Source organism: Echiichthys vipera (genome assembly GCF_963691815.1).
Source record: "Echiichthys vipera genome assembly, chromosome: 5".
In the NCBI taxonomy this organism is placed as follows: domain Eukaryota; kingdom Metazoa; phylum Chordata; class Actinopteri; order Perciformes; family Trachinidae; genus Echiichthys; species Echiichthys vipera.
The window spans coordinates 24,385,287-24,408,664 of NC_139830.1; the positions used below are offsets into that span (position 1 = coordinate 24,385,287).

A 23,378-nucleotide genomic window follows, 5' to 3' on the forward strand; every position below is an offset into this window, starting at 1 on the left:
ATTTTTTTTAACATAAGTTTATAAAGAACGAAATGATACTTGGCCTACACAAGTCATCATACCACATAACATATTGATAATAAACAGCTGATAACATTTTAGTGTCACCTGCTATAACTGTGTAAATACCCACTTAGGTATTATATAGGCTAGTTATGATTTTCAACAACTCAATCGTTTTTGGAGTATTTCTCATTTTGTGAAATCTTTAATTACATGGAGTTTCTTTGAATTATTGTAGGTGCCATTTCAAGACAATATCCATCTTCAAATAGACATTTTCAAGGGATCCTATTGCTGGGCAACATCCTGGGTCCTTGTTAACTTCCTGCAGCTGATGTCATTCTTTAGACAGGCAATTACAGTATACATGTTAGTATATAAGGTGTTTTTGACCGTTGAAATTTCTGATTGTGCTGCTAAAAATCAAATGATTTTTCCAAAAATATTCCTTCGTTTTAATTATTGATCTTCAGAACACACTGACCACAAAGGGTAATATGCTAATGTGAAAACACTTAAGTAAAATATAAATTATATCAAAATTATGGTTTACAATATATATGCTCTGATATGTAAAGGTCAGTATAGAAATTACATGAAATTAAGAACTCATCAATGTGACTTTGATTAGACAATTTAATGTCAGTAAAATAGTTACTAATATTTGATATTTAGGCTCAATACTATAACACACCAATACTTTCATGATTAAGTTCCCCTCACTTTTCTTAATTTCATCGCTACAGCAACTCAGTTGTTTTCTAGATTCAGGTTTGTTATTCCAAGTCTACCGTAGCATTACATTTTTAGCTTAAACATTGCCTATTTTCATGTAGCCTATATATTTGGTTAGAATGTTGCCATGTTTCACAGCTCTGTTCAGTGGTGGATGAAGGTGGTCATGGGCCCCTAGGCTACTGTTTGTTCGGGCCCCACATTATTAATCACGCTTTATCAGAGAGAAAAACCCACTAGAACTGGAGAAGAGTCCGCAACCTTGAAAAATCCTGTCAATTTAGCAATATTCCTTAGTAGATCTTGGTCCCGTTGTTCTTTCAGTCATTGTGGTTTTCTTTTTCATGCTCCGCTATCACATTTCCTTTCTGACATTTTGCCTCCATACTTTAGTAACAGTGAATGACGTATCATTTGACAACAAAACTAACCTTATGAACCCGGCCAAATGATGGCAGCTGATTGGGTAAATGTGTCCCATATCTATCCAATAAGCGACTTCATTTTTTAATGTTTCTAAGGGCCCCAATAGGATGCACTACCAGTGAGGTAAATTAAAAAAAAAAAAAAAATAGTCTAGCCAATCCGGGGCCCCTGCACACCTGGGGCCTCTAGGCTGCACCCTAAGCCAGCATGTGCATTAATCCACCTCTGGCTCTGTTCACACATTTATGTATTCAAGTAGATCTTTACTTATGGTACATATATTTCTTGTTTTTATTTCACAATTGCTTTGGCAATGCTGACTTGTTTCCAATGTGAATAAAGCCCATTTGAATGAAATTAAATTGAATCTTGGAGTTTACGAGGCGTCCTTGAATGCATCAGGAGCATGTAGGGAATGATAGTGGCGGTGAGTCCAGCCCCTGGGTGGGGATTTGCCTGATTGATGGTCACCTCCCGAAAGTGTTTCATGCTCTCGCCCCTTCCCCTCCCCTCCCCTCCCTTCCCTCTCTCACACACACCTCCCTCTCTCTCTCTCTCTCTGTCTCTCTTTCCCCTCCCTCTGTCTCTCACACACACCTCCCTCTCTCTCTCCCTCTCCCTCTCTCAGAGCAGGAATGTGAGAGAGAGAGAGAGTCCAGTCAGTCAGCGCCGCACGTTTCTGCTCTGCACAGGAGTGAGTAGTTGATCTTTGCCTCGGTTAAATATATTGATGATGATGAAGTGATTTGTGAGCGCTTTCTGAGGTCGATCGCATGTCTTGTCTCATTTCCTCGACTGAAGAAAAGTTTGCTTTGAGATCTAACACGGCCGGAGTCCGCAGATGGAAATAAGCTCTTAGTGCACACCGAGCGCATCGTATTCCGAAGCTCTCCCAACATGTAAGCTTTCTTCTTCTTCTTCTTTTTCCTTGTCTTTGCCTTGTTCCTCATGATTCACATTCCGACAGCGTGAGCACTGCGATAATACGGCGTGCTCCGTGGGGTCACCCCTAACGAAAAATCACTACGCTCCTGTAGTGCTGCTCCTGCGGGGACTTGGAGTGTGTTTCCTCAACTAAATGTCCAGCTTCCATTGCTTATGTGGTACTTCACGGGTATTTCATTTGGTATAATGGCATCATAAGAGGCTTTTTGTTTGGTAGTTCTGCTGTGATGTGTGTGTCATTCTAAAGTTTATTATAGGGATGCTGTTTTGTGGAAGAGTCAACATTGTTTTAAGGTCAAACTCATTTCAAAGTAGCCATAGGTTACTTAATTATACCGATTGTGATAGCCTACCTGTTTGGATATACTATTTGTTATTACGTTTGTTGACTGCTGAAGTAGGATTTGTATTATTCCTTAACATTCCTATGTGTTGATAAAGGAAAAGGCTTTATATAATAAATGATATGGAGAATAATTGTTACCCTCAGCTTATAAAACTTGGGTTACATTTTTATTGGCGGGTTTAATCAGTGTGATAAATGGTGAACCGTGTTTGCAGTTATCTATGAATCAAATAAGAATAGTACTGATTATATTGGATAGCTGTGTCTCCTATTTAACTGGTTTTGTTTAGTCTACTTATCTGCTTACTCATCATTTAACAAACAGAGTTATAATACTCTCTTCTTTGTGGATGCTGTCATATCTGTGTTAATAGCTGCACTTCTGATGAATGTGGAACAGGTTTCTCGTTTTGTAGCTGTGTCTTTTCATGTTATTCCTAAAGCTGACAACTTGTTCCAACAAATAACTTTTCTGTCTTTTCTCTTTCTCTTCCTCCTGACAGGGACCCGGAGTCACTGAGAAGGTGAAGGCTGCTGGCGTTAAATGCTCACTGCAAGGCTCCCCACGACACAGCGACTGCTCATATAACTGCTGTTAGTTCAGTGACTGTGTGTGAACCATCGGCAGACTGTTTACAATGGCATCGAGTCTGACATGTACGGGTGTTATCTGGACCCTTTTGTCCCTGCTGTGTGCTGCTGCCTCCTGCGTTGGCTTCTTCATGCCCTACTGGCTGCTGGGGACGCAGATGGACAAGCCAGTGTCCTTTGGTACGTTTCGGCGCTGCTCATACCCAGTGAGGGACGAGGAGAAGCAGGCCACGGTGATGCTGGAGCAGTGTGGGCGCTATGCTTCCTTCCACGGCATCCCGAGCCTGGAGTGGAGGATCTGCACAGTGGTGACGGGTGTGGGATGCGGCCTCCTCCTGCTGGTGGCACTCACAGCTCTGATGGGCTGCTGCATCTCCGACCTCATCTCGCGTACAATCGGTCGAGTGGCCGGCGGCATCCAGTTTGTTGGAGGTGAGTTTACATTTCTGAGTTGTTTTGTTTGTGTTTGTACCTGGAGTGGTTCTGTTCTGGCACTGCAGAGAAGAGGCTCTGATTGCAATTATACAGAGATCTGGGGCAATCAAGTTTTGAGCTGTCGCAGACTACAAGGAGATTACAGATTCTCTCAGATTTTGTTTTTATAGATAACTGGGAGGTTTTAATGGTTGTAATTAACTTCTCATAAATTGGTTTTGAACTGTCTGACAGAAGTGTTGTTCATGTGAAACAAGATGACGTTGGTGAGGAACAAGGAGGCAAAAACATTTTGACAACCAGAAAAATTTCAACTCTGGCCAACTTTTCTTTGCCAACGAATCCAGAAAGCATATTGTTTCCTCAGATACTCAGCTCCACAAGAAATGAAAAGTGTCCCAGTGAGATGTTGGTGATGTTACTCTGTTAATGATGTCCGGGCAGTTTACATTACTTAACTCACTTCAGTTAAAAACTACACACACATAATTCTGCACACTGCTATACTGGATTAAGAGAATATAAGAAAAAATGTTTCAGATTGAATTTCAGAGGAAGTGTGTTGGCTCCAAAGGTGCGGTCATTTAACAAAATTGATTAAGCTCACATATTATAAATCATGTGGAGCATATGGTAAATGGACACGTGGTAAATAGACTCGCATTTATATCGCAGCATTATAGCCGTCAAAGCGCTCTACACTACATGCCATATTCACCCATTCACACCCATTCATACAGTGATGGCAGAGGCATCCATGCAAGGTTCCACCTGCTCATCAGGTTATCATCTAATTCCCATTCATACATGGGTGGCACAGCCTTTGGGAGCAATTTAGGGTTCAGTATCTTCCCCAAGGGCACTTGATACATGACATTTCCTTTTCATAATACCTTTCTGTGTTTTACTCTTATGCGCGTCAGATTTTGACATCATTTCATATCTTTTGGTTTTAGTTTGACTGATGAAATGTCGTAAAATTGAGCTTCATTTGGGCTACCAGCATGCCCCAAAATATGAGTGGGAATTTCTGCTTTGGATTTAATCTGCAACACTTAAAGTTGAAAAGAAACCCACGCCCTTTCTCCTTGCAAAAAATAGAGTCCTGTCCATGCTGCAGCTCTGGCCATGGAAATGTCTTTTTGTTGGTTTGATTACAGTAAGTGGACGCGTTTCCGCACGGCACCAGCTTCGTTTGTGTATTGTTGGTTTTGCACATGAGTTCTCCTGGGACACGAGGTCTGAGGGAAGACTTCCACTGAAGCTGCAAGTTTCTCTGCCCTAGTTTAAGAAGCTGCGGTGCTCCAGCCCTCTCATTAACTAAAAAACGTCTGCTCGCATACTGTGGCTCACCACTCTGCTATTTACAATCCCATCGCTTCAGTTTAGCTTCAAAAAGTGATGTGACAGAAAAGCAGGTTGCTGGCGGATTTGACAGAGCTGCAGTGCTAAATCTGCAGAGGACCACCACAACGTGCCATGTCCTAGCTCTTAGCTACTTAGGAACATGAGTATTAATGATGTATAATATGGAGGATGATTAAGGTGAAGGCTGGCTGGCTTATTCAGAAATGTGCACTTTTATGTAAGGGAAGCTCATTTTAAGCTCACAGCAACCCCATACATACAGTATTACAGCAAGCTGCTATTTTTGGTGACAGGATTAAAAAAAGCCCTGTCTGTCTTTCTTGAGATTTCTCTCTTTCGTACACTCACAAAATGCAGATACGCATGAATTTAAATGGAGGGAGAGTAAAGAAATGTGTGGTACAATACAAGGGGCACCGCTCAATTCTTCTTAACTTGAAAGCTGGTGAGTCAAAGGGCATATGTCTCAGAAGGGCTAATTGGAAGTGACACAATTGGGAAACTCAGTGGGCTGCTCAATGTATTGTCTTCAGTCACTTATAAAGAGTGTAGAAATGTTGAGGCGGGCAGAGGGAAGAAAAAATACCTGATGATTGAAACATTCAGCATGGACTTCTTATTAACAAAGACCCTTGCTGAGAAATAAAGACCAGCAGGGAGAATACCACAATGTGTGCCGAGAGATATGATCAAATCCGCGATTAGCGGGAACAGTGGGAAGGAATAAATGAGGGGAACAGTTGGTGAGGCAACAAATTTGAATTCACCAGATGCAAAAGAGCCTCATGGTTCACTGTCTAATGCCGGTGTCTTCATCCATTTGTGTTTCCTCTGCTCCTTTTGTTGGCCACTAATGAAGAGTGTCTCACCAGACAGGCCAGGGCCTCTGGGCTGCCACGAGTAAAACAACCACCTTATATCTCCCTATAATTTATCTCAATCCCGTGAAATAGATTAGAACTGAAGGGATTTATCAGTGCTTTATCTCATTAGCTGCAGCGCTGGCTGAAGGAATACCTTTCAACAATAACTATTCTTGGTGTTAGTGTTGTTGTTTACCTCTTATAATGCTGTTTTCGCCCAGTGCACTATGGGCAAGTTGTTCCAGAGCTGGTTAATTGCTAATGGCAAAGGCCCAGCTTTTCTCTACAGGCCAGAGGGTTGGAGTGTGAGTATGAGAGACTGTTCTGGCTCATAAATCAAAGGCCTCTGTGCTGCTTACATTAAACAACTGCCTGTGCTGACGTTTCTTGTCTTAGTTATGCAGTGGTGCAGACTCCAAACGTTTGTGGCAAAGACGTGCGGTTCAGACATTCAAAGATTCTTGACTTGGATTTGGTTGTTAGGGATTTTGATTCCCCCCCTGCAGAGTCTTGTCTTTTGGGTTCCTCAAGCAGAGCTGCGCACAGCGGGGAGAAAACTATTTAACATTTGTTTTTTCCGCAGACTCTTTGTACTTTTTTAAATACTTTGTATTTCCCCTCAGCACAATAACCTGTCTTTTTTTAATTTTCACTTTTGTTTCCTCATTTATTTCATCTCCTTCCTTGCTGCACCTGACAGCTAGTTTAGTTTTGAGTTTTTGCTGTTTGATTGCCTCATGATTGACAGTTTGACAGGCCCTGTGATTGGATGACAGGTCTGCTCCATCAGCAGTTAAATATTTGCGACCGTGATGAGAGCGTGGGGCCTCACTAAATCACTGTCTATTAATGGGCTTTTTTTCATACTGAGGCTTTCACTTTAGAATATTTCTGGTTGGTAGCAGCAGATAAAGGTGAGATGCCTGATCTGCTTATGGGACATTTTGGGAATGTTTTGATATCTTAGAGAAACTTCAGATGTAACTTTTTTCAAGCGGCTGGAGTTTGAGAAAGAAAACCAGTACGCAGTCATAATGTGTGTGAACTGTCCTGAAGAAGAGACAACAGGGTCTGATTTCCAAATTTGGAAAAGTGGCTCGGAAAAGCAGGTTAATGGTTGTCTTTAATAGAGCCAGCGGTAAATTATAAAGGCAAAATAAAATAGCTACATCTAGATTCTGCACAATCGGATGATATTATAGTAGAGGTCAAAATATAATTTGCCTTCTGTGAAGAGTGCTGTTGTCCATTGACTAATAAATTGCAAATGTAGATCTATGTCAGTGACAGATACACCCTGTTACTCTTTCAAGACAATCAATCAAATAAAACTGCTCCGATCCAAAAAAACAAAGCTTCCAAAGGTTGATTTGAAGTTCAAACAACATCACAAGTCACATTAGGAATGGCAGTGACAAAGCATTGTGCCAAAACTGAAATCTAAAAAATATTGCCTTGACCCACATAGAATGTCAGCTCGATTGAGATCACTTTAACTGTTGATAGAAATGTCAGGAGATATAGCTTCTCAAGGCCGCAGGATAAAGGCTTTATTTTATTGAGAAGGTGTTGAACTGCTGCGTCCTTGAAACTGAAGGCGAAATAGCAAGACAAACAATATGATGCATGACAGGCTATACATTGCTTTTTTCAGGGGGTTGGTTGGGGCAGTATTTAGGGTGTAAGCTGAGGACTTCATAAGAGCTGTGGCTGTTTCAGAGGATGCACGGACCCATGAGGTGTACTGTCCCAAGGAAATGTAAAAAAACAGCTCAACACAGCATATTTCAGTGCGTAAGGGAAGGTTGCGGTCAGCATGACATCTATAAGAAATAATTTTGTCAGTCATTGTTGGGAGAAGTAAAGAAAGTCTTTACAGATTGAGGAGGACTTTTTAATGTCCTCGCTGCAGGGTGGGCTAAAAGCATATATTGATTAGATTGAACCCCTGCGTTCTGACAGTCCTTTGATGAAATAAGATGAGAAAAATGTGGCTTTTCACATGCCTTTCTGATGCTCCCATGTGATACCAGTCTTGTAATTTAGTGGACATACATTTTTGTTTTGACCAGTACCTAAACTTTTTTAATTTTTTAATTTTTTCATTTCATCAAAGCAGATTTGAAGAACAAGCTGAAACTCCAATGAGACTGAAAGTAGAAACAGAATTTAAAAAAAAAGTAGATGAAACCGTATCATGCTGGTTTGTCTGAACACAGCGCTGGTTAAATTTTCCCATGAAGCTGCAGTTGATCTGAATAATTGGCTGTTTTTCCTTCTGGGCTTCTCCATTTCGTTTTCTGGTTGATTGGCTCTGTTTACACATCTGTGCCAGCATCTTGTGTGCCCACACTGGTGTGCGATGTCAGTAAATGAACAATATGAAGCCGCTGAGAGGACACGCACATGAAGTACGTTAAACTCTGGGTCTGTATTACTGAAATCTGCCTCTGTTTTAAGTGTGTCATTTTCCTGAGTAGCTCTGTTCTTCCCCCAGAGGTAACCACTTGTATTACCGTACCCTGGTCAGGTGTAGTTCAAATTAAATTAATCACATCTGTCTGCACTACCTCTATGGCTAAAGGAGTGTGTCAAGGGCATGAGCACGAGCGATAAATTTAAGGACGTGTAAATAAATTACAGATGGGCTGCCATTTTGCCTTCCATAATGTTGCCAAGGGCTATTTGGCACAGGAGTGTGTTGTCCTGTTTGAGAGCCATACCAACACAGCCAGGAGCTTTGTCCTTGTGTCGGCTTTGTGAGTTCTTGCCAGCTGGATCCCGCCCAGTCCCAGAATGTGTGCTTCCACTCCCCTCTCACCACCACCACTCATTTTCAAGAGGTACAACAAAATGAAATTGCATCCATATGAGGAAGGCTTTGGGATGAAGAGCTCATGTTTCCAGGGAATGTTCTGTCTGGAACAGTGTCTCTTGACGGTCATTGTTTAATGGTGTGGGATCACGAGACATTTCCAGGGCGATGGGTAAATATTCCCTGACGCGCTGTGTTATCCTTTTACTTCCAAAAATCTGCATTCCTTCCCCCTCATATACCTGCCAGTTTGATGTGATGATGATGAACTAAACTGTCTCATATGCCATGTAGGCATTGAATGAAACTAATGAGATAGTACCGGCCCACATGTTTGAGAGGAGAAAGCCAGGCCTTTTCACTACGGACAAGAGTCTTGTGTAATGGTTTTTAGAACGCTGTGTTGCTCTTCATTGCTTACGTTTCCGGCCACTGATGGTTACAAAGTGGATGTCTCTTCCTCTGAGTTGATTGATCACCTAAAGTGCAGACCCCTCTTACAACATTGCAATGTGCTCATTGAGCCCGGCAGCTATTTTTGCTCAACATACAGTTCCCTAAACCCCCATCAACATAACCACAAGGGTGTTTGGAGTCAGAGCAGTGAGAGAGCCTTTGCGACATAGGCAGTCTATTCTCTCCAGCACTCTGGTTTGTCGTTCTCCTTCACCCTTCACTCTTCCTCAGGATAACCTTGTATCTCCTTTTCTAAACCTTTCAGATTACAGTATTATTTCCAGTACTCTCAGTCTTTAACTCTGCAGTTCAGGCTTGCTTCACCTTTCCCCTAATTCTGCTTTCTGTCCACCCCTCTGTGTCCTTCCTCTTTTCTTCTCCATCTCCTTCCCTCACTCTCCTCGTTGCAGTGGCTGTGCACATTGCTGTCTGGTGCAAGCAGTAAAAAAATAGATTGGGCCAATATCCAGTGACCCAAAGAGTAGACCTGGGCTCAACCAGAAAGACAGAAAGAGAGAACACATAGGAAAAGAGTGAGACAGAAACCGAGAGAAACAGGGCGGAAAGCCCAGCATCAACAGGGATTTAGTTTTGTCAAACAGGAAGCCTGGGGAACCAAAGGACAGACAGAAGGGTTATTTCAGTCTGTTCCTCTGTTAAGTCATTGTTTTCACTGCCATAGTAGCAGGCGTGCTGCATATCAGGTTGTTTTTGTCACTCACAACCGAACGGTTCCAGAAACCGTGTCTGGTGTGTGTGTATTCGTGTATGGCATTAATGCAGTTACAAACTCAGAGCAAGGGAGCCTGACAGTTGGGGAATGCATGAATTTGAGATAGAAATTTGGTAGTGTTTTACCAATCAAAATATCAAATGTTTTCTGGTTCCAGAGAGGATTCTCAGTTGTTGTAATCATTGAAAGTAAAAGATATTTTGGTTATGTTGGTTAGACAAAACAAGCACTTTGACTGTGGCCTCTGGGAAATCTGGATGAGCATTTCTTTTAATTTTACGATCCATCAACAAGACTAATACCTTTTTCCACCAAAATTAGTGTGTAAATGCAGTGCAATGGTTTTTTACACACAGGAAAAACCATACAAATAGGTGATGGGCTCCTTTCCCACTGTCAGTACGTGGGTATGCCTTTTTGTTCTTTTCTTGTGTGTCACGTTCAACGCCACAAACTAAAAAGATGGATGTTAACTTTTCCTCCTACAGCACACGAAACTGCTAACTCTGCTGTACATTCACTTGATATCTTTGCTACTTAATGTAAACTATCTTCTGCTCAAACCACTTGCTCTCTTTCACTTAAAGCAACAGGGTTTTCGCCTGTCTGTGCACATACAACGTTTTTTAACTATGCAGCTAGATAGGGAAAATCGAGAATTGCTGGTTTGCCACGAGGAGAACACGCCCAGAGTATAACAATACAAACGTTTCCTCGTAGCAATTCTGCGTCACCTCATGTTCGTGTGACATCCCCGTGGAAATCAGTCTATCACTCGCTAGCACACAGAGATGCACACATTCTCAGTAATATATCTTTGTAAGGACACTCATGGACATAATGCATTCCCTAGGCCCTTACCCTAACCTTAACCATCACAACTTAATGCCTTACCCTGACCCGTATCCTAATCCTAATCTAAAACTAATTCAGACCTGAGCCTGGAAAGTGTTAATCCCCAAAAAGGCCTTTGAAAAAGCGAGGACCAGCCAAAATGTCCCCACTTTCCAAAAATGTCTTCAATCTGTTGGGAAAATTATATAATCAGTCCTCACAGCCATACTGTACAAGTTGTCGAGTGAGAGCACTTGATATTCTTCTCCTGATCAAAGATACAGACATGAACAGACAAGTGCTGATTAAAAGATATAATTTACAGTCATAGTTAGGATTTCTTAAGTTAAGATAGGAGGTCTGAGATACGATAGGACACATCCATGAGATTAGAAATGCTTCTGTAAAAGAAATAATTTTTCTTTTCTTCTTTGAAACCTAAGTTAAAATGCAGGCAGTTATGGTATTTTTCTGTAAAGAGTCCCCTGGTACTCAGGAACCTAATTACTTTCCTTGTGAAGACATTGTTTCCTGAGATGATTACCCAGGATGTTCTTCTCTGCTTCAATAGAAATGGAGAAGCAGACAGAAAAATAATTGTTAACACATATCACGTCTTTGTCACTGACACCTAAAACAGCAAATGTGTGTGAATAAATGAATCATCGCTCAGACAGATGCTTAACAGATGGTGGCGGCTCCACTCCACTGTATATAACTGGTGACACACATTATGGAGGGCATGTTTGATGTCAGTGCCCTAGCCTGTACTTACAGTGAGCAATACTTTAGTCACAGGTAGGGATTCAAGAATAAACCCCTTTCATGCAGTTGGAGCTCTCTTAGTCCTTGTTTCTGGGGCAGATAAACTGAATTGTGTGAACATAAACACAAATGGAGAACAAGAGGAAGAAAGAAAAACTGTTTTCCTGAACTTCCCCACATGTTACGTCTAATTAGGGATGAAGAAGATGGAAAGCCAGCATTTGACCTGTTAGACATCTCCGTGCGAGTCAGAGGCCATGAGTCGGCTGAATAAATGAATAAGTATGGATTGGATGGATTTGGTCTGAGTCATTTGGGATAAAGTAGTTTGCTCAGTATTCATACCCTGTTTTACAGTCTCAGAGGCACTGTGCTTTTAACACTACAGTTAATTATGCCCTGTTCTTCCTAGTGAGGGGGAATGTGGGGTCAATACTCCTTTTGTGCTGCCTTCTCATAGGTCAAATAGCAGGCCAGCGAGGAAATAGAATATGGGCTGGATGTATGGAGACAGATCTGCGAATAAAATAGCAGTGCAGAGCCAGGAGAGGAGTCTATATTTGGTTAAAGAATTCACAGTAATTGCCTGTCTTTAGTTTCTTTACCCTCAAACCATAGATACATTATATTGTCAACTTTCATGTCCCAAAGAGGAAATGTGAAAACCCACTTGTGAATGAGCAATTTTTCTCATTCTTGCCACTTTGACTCATGGATGTCTCATTTAATTTGACGCTGTGTGTCAAAGTATCGCCTGCATCTTATCCCTCAAAGGCCAGGAATTGCATTAAGAGTTGCACCAAGAGCCAGAGCTCTCATGGTTGGTGATGTGTGGAAAAGAGTCTCCTCTGCCTCCGGGAGAATTAGATAAGGGTCAGTGTGCAGCTCTGGGAGAGACGCTTTGTCCCCCAGTGGGTCACTCAAAGACGTGTGGTCATGCTGCTAGACAGTGAGGACAGGTGAAGGTGGTGTAAAAGGCAGCTAAAGATCAGATCAGAGGGCGACGGGGGTCACCTGTGCACATTTGCACACATGCATTTGTCTGTTGTCTTGATGGTAGTTGCATGTGTGAAAGGGGACATGTGCTTTTGTGAAGTGTGAACTTGTTGCCTCTTGTGTCTCTCTCTGTTTGTTTGAGAGGGCCTGTAGTTGAGTCTGCATGTGGCTGAGTTTATTAATGTCCCGTGTGCTGAGGCCAGGGCCCGCCTTTGCTGTCTGCCTTAAGCAATGCTGGGAATTTAGGGTAAATATATTCTGTTGCCCTCTACCCCCCATATCTTCCACCACCAGTTTAATTTAAGGGCTTTTAATAAGTGTGCTTGCATGTGTTGCACAAAAGAATTGAATACATTTCACAGATTTTCTTTGGTTGTCTTTATTTATTTTGTGAATGCTGACATTCAAGGATTTTTCAACTATGAATTCAGCTCATATAAATTAGAAGAGGCCAGACCCTTGAGGGATCGAGTGTTTGTGTGTTTAGTAATCAATTCAGAGAAGACATAACTTGGAATGTGCATTGTGGGCTTTTTTGAAGCCTTGCACAAATGCACCATCCAAGGCACTTTGGTGTAGTAATAAGTAAAATGTCACTCCCGTCATTATCATAAAATGACAACCCTGCAATTTTGCTGCATGAAATTATATCTCAGGAAAAAGGAAAGGGTGTATGCCTCTGTTTTTATAAGGCTGACACAAGGTGAGCAAAGATCTCCATTTTGGGGCCCACGGTTGTACTTGTGGAGACTTGGGAGGGTTTAGTGTTTGGATGGAAAGGCGACGTAGTGTGAGTTCAGCTTTGCTTTGCTTCCCATACTCTCATTCCAGCTGGTCAGCAGCAGTTGGGTGGGCGCTCCCCTTATAGGATCTGGTTTCCACAGCAGCAGGGGGTGCAGACAGAGAGGGAGGGAGAGAGGGAGGGAGGGAGGATCAACATTTGGAGAAATCCCCTGAGTCTTGTAGCGGTCAGTGTTCTGTTGCTTAAGATAAGCAAGTTAAGCTACAAGTTGTCTTTAGATTCACGAAACAAAGCACCATCATTCTGCTGATAGTTTAGCTCCAAAAATCTATTTTAAGAAGATTGTAGCCAGGCCTCAACAGTTAAACAGCACCTTGTTGAGTGGCCCTCCTGTGAACCCAAATGAGAGGAAAGTTCTGCAATAACAGAAAGACATAAACAAAACCTGGAAAAAAAGATCTTGAAGTCAGGCATTTACCCTATCTATCCAGCAGACAAAGGTTGTGAAAGACCTCTGGAATAAGAGGCCCCTGAGATGGGACGCCCGTCAGACAGAGTGGCTGGATGTATTTTGAGCCACTCTGTCCAAAATGCAGCGTGGTAAAAGCATAACACAAGGTCTCTGGAATGCTCAAAGAGAGCTCCATCTCAGAGAGAGCTAGAGGAGGCTATAAACAGGACAGAAGACGTGCTCTACCCATATTTGTATGTGTTTATGAAGATCAGCAAGAGCCAATGGCCATATATAGGATTGTTGTGCTTGGTGGTTGGTGTATTAAACTCCATGCAGAGAAAATTGTTATAATAAATAAACTGGAAAAAATATGAAAATGTTGTCAAAATCGGAGGATTTGACAAGTTGTGTCAGATGCAGTTTACAAAGAGCCGTGTGATAGGCAGGGATAATGATAGCAGCAGTGATACCTTATCTCTTTCCTCACCTTTTATAAGAGCAGCGAACATTAGCAAGACAATCTGCCCACTCCCCCTCTCCACTTTCATGCACTTTAATACCATTTCTCACATATTTAGTCACATTCTTTTTTCAGTTATTCTTGCCGGACTCTTGTTTGCTCTTTCGGCTTGAACAGAAACAAAATGTCACATAATACTGAAATGAAAAAGCGAAAGCTGAGATCTCTGCTTCTATCCAAAGGGAGCATGTGAACAAAGGTACTCTTTGATCCAGCAGAGTGACTTTGCTCTCTGCACTAATTCAGGGTCTGGACCAGTCTGAGCCCCCCGGTGTTGTTCTCCAAGGTCTGACGAGCCAACTACACCCAGTTCATGGCCTATGGGCTCACTAGGGGTGCCCATGGCAACAGCAACCTGGCTCTAGTTACGATTATATCAGAATATTACAGAAAGTTTTCCTGGGAGTGATTTATTTAGAGTCACACTGTGACTGAACCCGGGGATTTTTAATCACATATTCCAGCATTTTCTTCGAGCTGGCCGACAAGTTGCAGTCTCTAGCGGGAGATGGTGTGGATGAATCGAAATGATTAAATATGGCTTATTCTTTGGCTTTATAGAGTCACCAACATAATGAAAACACCAATCTTCTGTGTATAGCTCCAAGATAATACAAACACTGACCACATTCATTTGTATGCTTTGTGTTGTGGCGTTCATTTTAAGCAAATTGTTGAAAGACAAAGTAATCTAAATCCATTCAAAGAGAAAATGGGATCGAATAATTTTTCTGGCAGTGTCTGAGCTGCTCTAGTATCCAACATCTGGAAAAAAAATATAGATTTTATTTTATTTTTTATGGAATACATGAACCTCATTAGGTTTTAGTACGTAAGTATCATTACATGGGCGAATTGGAAGGCAACCAGAAGGCTGATAACAGACATAACTAAAGGCAAGGGTGTCACCTGTTAAGGTGAAGCAGAATGGAGGATTTGTAATTACAGAGTGATTATATGTGGAGCCAAGCCCTTGGGAGGTGAAGCATACTGCACCGCTGCCAGTGATATCACTCACATCTACTTATCTCCTGCACCGCCAGCTAAGACTTGATCATTAGTGAGTGTGTCGCTATCACGAATGCCCTGATAGGGCTACTCTAATGCTGGTCTTTTGTTGGCATTCCCCTCAGGGCAAGTCCCTTTCCTGTCTCCTGTCTCTCTGCTAGAGCACGTACCTGCTGGAAGCCTGAAGCTGTGGCTTTCATTAGAAAATGATTAGAGGGTTTTTTTCAATTGAATTTGTTTCTTTCACAAGACACGCAGTTGATTCAGGGCTAAGTTTCACAAATATAAGGAGAGTCAGCTGGTTGCTCGTCATAACAACATGGTCTCAGTGACTTTCTGAACTCTCTGAAGGGACGGCAGGTTAGAAGTTGATGTTATTTTTTCTAATGTCGCTGAATCACTGTGAGAGCTGCTGGATTGAGAAGTTAGGTCCTGCAAAGCTGTTCTGCTCAACATGTTTCAGCCTGACCGTTATGTGCCTTCACCATCTGACATTTGAAGATAACCACAGAGTAAGTAGCTGGCCGGAGTGTGTGTGTGTGTGTTTTGTTTTTTTTCAAACAGAGAGCACTCAGCCTCACTCATGATGGATGCTGAATGGCTCGTCATGTGCAAAGAGAGATAATAGAAGTCGAGAAGTCAGGCACTCAGGCCTGTTGATAACACAGTGCAGACTGTCAGTCACACAGCAGTGGACATGCGTAGGTTGTCTATTTTGATTGCCTGCTTGATATCTGATTTTTGATTTGATGTCACACCGACATCTATCACAGTTGACCCAGAAATGAAATGTTACCCAATATTGTTTTTCTCTTTAACTGCATCAGCTCTCTGGTGTGAGGTGGTGGCAGAGGTGACTACTATAGAGGGAGGCAAGTTTGAGATCTGTCATTCAGTAGTTACAATGCACATCACCCATGAACAGCAGTGACTTCAAGGTTAGTCTGAAAGCCATCCGGTGAACTGACACAGGCTGCATGCACAAAATGTCAATAAAAGCAGGGATAGCCGTGCGGCGCACAGAGACACTGAAATATCCTGCTGGGTTTTGGTCACTAAATGTACATTATTATCTCAGCATCTTCCCTCCAGCCTCCACTGTGTCTGGAGCACTGAGACCATTTAGCGTCCACTTCCTCAGGCAATGCAGCTGAAGATGAGTTATCCATTATTTTGCCTGTCCTAAAGACGAGAAACAGTTGAAAGCATGTGGACTCGCTGGCTGTCTGTGCTGGAAATATCCTCCAGGATATGAGCTCGATTTTATTATGAATCTTGGCAGATGCATTCTGTATGATCAACTTTTGGATCAGACTGCAAAGCAAGAGCTACAGCCTGACCTCGTAATGAAAATCAAGTGGCTGCTCTGCAATTAAAAAACAGTATATGTGTCTGTTCTACAGGGAGTTTCAATTAGTATGACTGTTGCACGTTGGTGCAAAATGTCTAGAAAGTAGCTCTTGATCTTACGTGTTTGACTTGGAACCAAAACCTGATGTTTCCATTACTGTAGACTGTTCTACTATCAGCATAACTGTTCTGGATATATACCTTGACATGTTGATAACCAGTTATCTGCTGGAATAAAAACATGACACCTACCGAACTGAAAATAGCCATTTATTGAAACAGCATAAGCCCGCACATGCACTGTAACCCTGAAATTATCTAGACATTACCCAGTGGAGCTGTATGTGTGAATGTAAATGTCAAAATTAGCTGGATCCGATATCAAACGGACTTTATCCTGCCAAATCCTTATAGTATGAAGTCCATGTAATGTCAGATTTAGCCCATCTGTGACACAGCGAGTGAGTAGGTGTGTTGATGACATTTCTAGCAGAATGGAAGAAAACAAACATCTTTGGGTGAAGAAGATGGGTCATTTAAACAAAGACACCAACAAAAATGTCTTAACTGGAGAGATGACAAGATGGGGAAAGGGCCGACTTGGTAAGAGGAAGTGGAACGGCAAGGGACTTGGCAGCTTATGAATAAATTATGAACTGGCTGCGTGACTACGGTGTAATCTGAGTCGTGTACGCTTTACCCAGACACCACCCCTCGTCTTTACCAAACAAAGTATTTCCAGTAACACGCCTTAGGGCCGTTACACGAAGACACGTTTGCCTGTAACTGCACAACTTAAGTATCGCTTTGGGCGACCATCATGCAGCCAGCGTTATCGGAGCCTGAAAATGGTCTTTTCTGTAACCAGGTCCCAGAGTGGGAAGATTTGAGAATGCCCCCCATGGCCTGAAACTGCATTCTTTGTTAACGATGCAGTCGACCTCTAACCCCCGCGGCATCACATAACAACAGTGCTGCTACGTGGAGAGAAACACGGACCCATAGACTGACCACAGATGTCTCCCATTTCCCTGATGGTCTGAATAAATTTCTAAAATTTGGTCGCTAGTCGCTTGGTATAAATAAAGTTGCCATAAGGTTGCAAAAAGTAGCTAGACAGTGCCCGCCTTTGAGTGCTTTGGGAAGGGGAAGGGGCTCACAGCAGCACCCGCTGCTCGTTGAGGAGTCCAAAACACCACAAAAGTCTCCAATAACACCAGAAACAGTCGCTAGATTTTTCTCTAGGATGGATGATTTGATGAGGATGAGGATTTGCCAGATTTGGCAAGAAAGTTACCGGTGTTTGTATTATGATTACACATAACAGCGGCTCTACCTCTCTTCTTCTCCGTTGTTGGTGTATTTCTGTGGCAGTTACAGTGCCACATCAAGGCCTGGCATGTGTATTACAGCGTTTTTAGCCAGTTCACTGGTTTCGTGTGGACGCAGATATTTCTTGAGCTGAGTCCGTGTGGACGGAAAACTTTAAACTTTAAGACGGAGAAAAAAAAGGTAGTTTTCGATCGCATGGACGTAACCTTAGACGGATAATCTCCTGTTGTGTGCTACAACTTCGGACAATGCCTGATTTGCCGAATATTGTCTGGAGAAAAACAGCTATACAGTGTTTTTGGGAGGAGTTTCCATCTAAAGCTGCCAGTAGTCATATAACTGTGATGTAGCAATATATTAACAGCCCATTTAGGAGTGAAAATATATGGTTTGAGGAGACATAAAAAAAACAGTATAGAGTCAAACAGTCTGAAATGAAATGTCAAAGATTTCAGGAACTCCGACAGCTTATTATTTCAAAGGACTGCCGTCCCAGTGGTTTGGAGCTTTTGTGCTGGAGTGAATCTCACTCTCTCCGCCTCTTCTTCAAGCTCCTTCTAACCCAAAGGAAAGCACAAACTGAAGAAAAATGGCAAATATATGGTTGCTGGTCAGTCCACAGCTTTGTTCTTCATCCTCCAGAGACACTTACAGTGAAAGATTTGAGAGGAGCGGAGCACTGTTTCCTGAGCAGATGTCGGCCAGCCACTGGCAACTGACGCGCAGCGATTTCCCCGGCGACATTCATTCAGTTTGAAAAGACGCATTTATACCACACATCCGCCACTCCAGACTTCAAAAAAGGCACTGGTGTTTTACAATTACTTTCAGCATAGTCACTAGGAAATAGTTTCAACTGCTGTAACGTGTGATAGAGGGATAGCAGCCCACACTAAAAAAACCTGCGTGCTTTGATAAGAAAACCAGATACATAAATGGGATAAAGTAACGGGATGGTTCTTATTTTTGGGCAAGAATTTCCCTTCTTAAGTCTAGTCACTATCTCCCTTGGGTTTTCACAAACATCCTGTTTCTTGGAAAGCAACAGAACAAAGCCACATTTCAAAGCAGACAACTTGTACAGTGGTGTAGGGATTTAAAGGTGTGTTGTCGTCAAGCCAAAGTATTCAAACAGGCATCCTTCCCACTGCTTATTGATGGGCTCTCAGCAGGGTGTCGCTGAGTCAGGAAGACACCTGCCCTGAGCCACACCAATCTGTAATCATGATCAAAGCTCAGATCCGTCAGCTGGGAGCCCCGTAGTGTCCTTGCTCTAGGCTTTGTTGTCTTGAGCGTGCTCCTCTACCCATGGCAAGCCCTGCAGGCAGTTACACAAGAGCCTAGTGGGAGAGGGGACAGTGCGGAGTGGGGACACAAGCAGGCACCAGGCCCAGGCTTGTGACAGGGGCATCTACAGGACTTATTGATCTGGGAAGAGAGATATACATCCTCTCTGGAACTACCGACAGACTACTATTTGGCACTTGATGATGAATGATTTCTGCTGCCTCACTTTGTACTCTGGATGGGTTTCTCCTAACACTTTTTTCTTCTTCTTTGAATCTCAATTCTTCACATCTAGCCGTTGACCTTCTGATTTTGTCTTGTCTTAAAAACCCACCACATGATTTATCCAACACCACGCGTCTTGCAATTAAGGAACGCCCCTTGCACTTCGGCTAAACATATCATCCTCTAAGAGCGTACTCACACTGACCTCCCGGACTGCGACCCGGACTTTAGGGTACTTGTCCCCCCTCCCTCTCCCCCCGCGCCCCAGCCCCGTTTGTACTCACACTGCCAGGGCTTCTTGCTGTCCATACGCCATCACGCCGTCACACGCATTGATCGCGTGTGTGTGGCTTTGTTTACAAATCTCTCCATAGACCTCGGAGTTTTTGTGCGTCTTGTCGACTGTTTTTGAATATTTTCATCCGACCAAATCTGCAGTAAACACTCCACCTCCGCATCACACCAACGTGAACCTTTCACCGCCATTGTTGTTGTTGTTAAATGTCCGTGCATGGTCCGTCCTTCTTTTTACATGTCCGAACAGGCGGACATAACGCTACTGCCGTAGGGCTCGTGCTCGTGCTCGTACACGTGCGCACGCTCGTGCTCGTACATGTGCAAACGGCTCCGCTAAAGCCCATCTCTTTCAAGCGGGCCGTGGACGGCCCGCTGGCTGCTGTTGTGCGCGGAGCGGGTGCACTCACACTGCTTAAAGGTACTAGGCTTTAGCTGAAAAAACGGTTTTGGCCGCGGCCAAAAGGACAGTGTGAGTAGGCTCTAACATCCCCCTCCATCTCGCAGCTCTGTAGTAATTACCCCCTTGTTAGACCTTGAGCTTGAGAAGTAACACCTAACCAAGGGCAACGTGTCGCGTGCAGAGCAGGACTGTGATTCATTGGCATGTATATGGCGGGCTATATATCTTCAGGAAGCAGTAATAGGTGGGGGTGGTGAGGTGAACGTGGGGGAAATGGGCTGCTGTTGCTTGAGTGGCCGCTAATGTGGTCTCTCTCGTGATAATATAAAACCATTGGAACCACAATCTGTTATTATTTTGTTCTAATGGCCTAAACAATACCAATGACATGCTGCACATAGAGTAGGTTCTCCATGATCGGTATTAATGTGTAGGAATGCAACTCATTTCCTTTAATTATTTTTTTCTAATACCTACAATAGTATATTCAATTTACTGTGATGTAAAATAAAGAAAGTGCCACATCCTCACATCTAAAAAGCTTTTACTTTTTGCTTAATAAATGAATTAAACAATCACATTTTAATTGTTGTTAAAATAGTTTCTTGAATAATTGATTATTTGACTAGTTGTTTGAGCAATAGATATGTATATCCTTTTTATTACTTTATAGAAAGGCTCAAACACATCAAATGTTGGCTGTTCCATTTTTGAAGTAGAGAGAAACACTCCAGCTTTTCTCCACCATCCCACTGCTTTCAGCTGTGGCGTGTCAACTGTGATCCAGACCTAATCTACCAGCCCAATAGTGAGGTCCCTGCAGGGAGCCTGGGGCCCCAGGCCCAGCACCATTGCCTCATCCGTCTTCAAGACAGGCTACAAGCAGGGGCCAGCCTAGCTCCGATCCTGTCGTGCCTGCATATGCAGAGCCACGAGGAGACACTGAACCCTGAAGCCTTCATCTGGTCACCAGGTGGGCCCCGGAAATGTGGCCTGTCTCTTTCCCCACGCTCTGTCGTGAGCGTGGCAATGTAAAGACGACCCTTTTTTCCCTGCAGGGAGCCTCTAGCCTCCTCAGAGCAACAAGAAGGCGTGACCGTGCTCACACTCAGAGGTGAAGATGAGCAAATAGCCTGTTAAGTTAGTTTGGCTGTGCTGTTTGTGCCATTTCCTGTTTTCATTTCGGATTCGATTTTGTTTTGTAAGCTGCTCACATATCAAGCATAAATATTTGCTGAAACAACATTTAATATTTTTGTTTTCTCCTTGTTGTATTTCAGTTGTAGATTTGTCACGTAGCCAGATTAGGGCAAACAACCAGTCTCTCAGTCACGCAAACATATGCACATTGTGCAGAGGCAGCCAAAGATGCTCCCCATCAGTTTGTTTGTTCTCTGTTACGCAAAGAGTTAAGGAAGACAAAGAACTGTTTGCAAGTCATTTGTGCTTTTTTTGCTTGTGTTTTGTCACACAATGCATCCATCTGACTGTAGTTTGAAGGCTTCACAATCTGTTTTATCAGCATTGTGCAACTCTTAAGAAGTCAGTATTTGCTTTGAGTTTACCCACAGTTTGTTTGTCTTTGTATTATGGACCAAAAACCTTACTATAACCATCCGTTTTACAGACAATTCAATGAATAAAGAACAATCTTGGTGATGTTTTGCACACAATGATGTTTTGCACACACCGTATTCAAAAATAAAGCTGTCAGACAGACGAACAGCCTCATGGTGAGTTATTTATTTTGGCAAGTACACTCAGAAAGTCTTGCAATTGTGGCAAAGTGAATGACATGTTGGCCCTGACAAAGCCGCTGGAGCCCGAGCTCCTTGTTTGTTCCTTTTGAGAGGAAGTCAAATACAGCTTCGACTTAACACTGCAGTGAAGGAGACAAATGGCCAGTTTCAACTGAAGCCAGATGCTGATTAATCTTCAGATTTCTTTTTTAGCAGAAAAATAACCCATAAAATGAGGCATTTGAGATAGCAGCTCATCTTTAACCGTCCTTTCCCTCATTTCACCCACTTCTCTCTGCACCAGCACACTGAGTAAAGAATACATTAGAGGATAATGAAATAAGGGCATTTAAAGAAAGATTTGAATTTGAGTGTCAGTCATGGGTAGTCGATCACATTACCAGTTGTCCATTGCAATGACTTTCCTTCCCATTAAGAGGTATCATGATCTCCTCTAAAATGTAATTATAGGGGAAATAGGCTCATGTCTGTGCAGCTGAAATGTTCAGGAATATACAGATGATTTTATTTTACTGTTCTTGTTCTTGTTGTCGGTGCCAGGCGGTCGGTGAGGTTTCATTAGATGCTACATTTCCCGCTGAGAGCATATACATGGCAACAAAGGACTTGCCACCTACACTTGCTCCTTTTTTAGGTACAAATCCTTAAAACCCCTGCACAGCTTTATTTTGAGGTAAAAGCAGATTCATACATGGAAGTCAGAGGGTAAAGATGGTTTTTAATCAGCCTCTTCCTCCTCTGTGCCACAGCTCTGCTCAGTAACCTCCGCTCTATTCCCCTCCCTTTCAGGGGCTGCTGAAGGTTGTTGCAAGCTTTGGCTGGGGGAGGGTTGTGGAAGGAAAGGGGCTCTGGAGGCCGCTGTGGAATCTGTGCATACCACCAGAGAAAGTGGGAGGGATTTTTACACTTCCACAGGCTCCAGACCCCCCCCCCCCTTTTTTTTTTTTCCCAATGCCTCCCAGTCAGCATCATAAACTGTGCAGTGGCAGCTGGTGTCAGAGAAATAGACGGAGAGAGGAACGACGCCCTGCTATCTTACTAACCATCTTCTTTAAATAAAGGCCAGTAAGCAGAGTCAGGGGGGGGATTACACAGAAGAGCGGAAGATGTGGCACACGTCCCTACGACGAATTACCAGATGGAGCAGATCTAAATCAAGTTCCCCCCTGCTATAAATACAATGGAAAACAGGCAGACACAGGGAATAATAAGCGACAGCATATGCCATGGTCAACCTCTGTGGGTAGAAATGACTGCTTTTCCTCCATGCTTTGCATTTCTCCTCTGAATTCATCCATGAAGGCGCTCAGTTTAGCACGTACCAGAGGAAGGCAGAGGAAGCCCAGGCAGCAGGACATGCCAGTCAGACCAGTGGCCCTATTTTCATGTTTTCTCTGCAGAGGAAAAAAAACAAGTTGTATCCAATGAAAATTAGGTTATGTGATAAAACGCCACATTCACCTTTATGGTCCAGCAACTGCTCGATAGTAGAAGACTCAGTACCTTACACTTCTGTAATTGAATGTTGAACAAGGGGCCAGTTAGGTTAAAAGCCGCTGTGGTCGTTTTTCATCCCCCTCCTATCGGGTATAATAATCTCTGGATGGGTGGAGGAGGGTTTACTTTGTTGGCCCACAAGGATCAATTAAGCCATCAGTAGGGAGAGGCAGTAATAAGACATGCAATGGAAGG

At 42.9% G+C, this 23,378-nt stretch overlaps 1 protein-coding gene across 1 annotated transcript in view; it reads left to right on the forward strand.

Moving 5' to 3' along the window:
- The first annotated feature begins 1,807 nt into the window (after positions 1 to 1,807).
- LOC310946911 (LHFPL tetraspan subfamily member 6 protein) overlaps positions 1,808 to 23,378 on the forward strand; it is a 45,650-nt gene continuing 24,079 nt past the window's right edge. The window contains exons 1-2 of the mRNA XM_083913499.1: positions 1,808 to 2,063; positions 2,959 to 3,478. Of these exons, the coding sequence (XP_083769625.1) occupies positions 3,094 to 3,478 (385 nt within the window). The 5' untranslated portion in view covers positions 1,808 to 2,063; positions 2,959 to 3,093. The remainder of the gene's footprint in view (positions 2,064 to 2,958; positions 3,479 to 23,378) is intronic.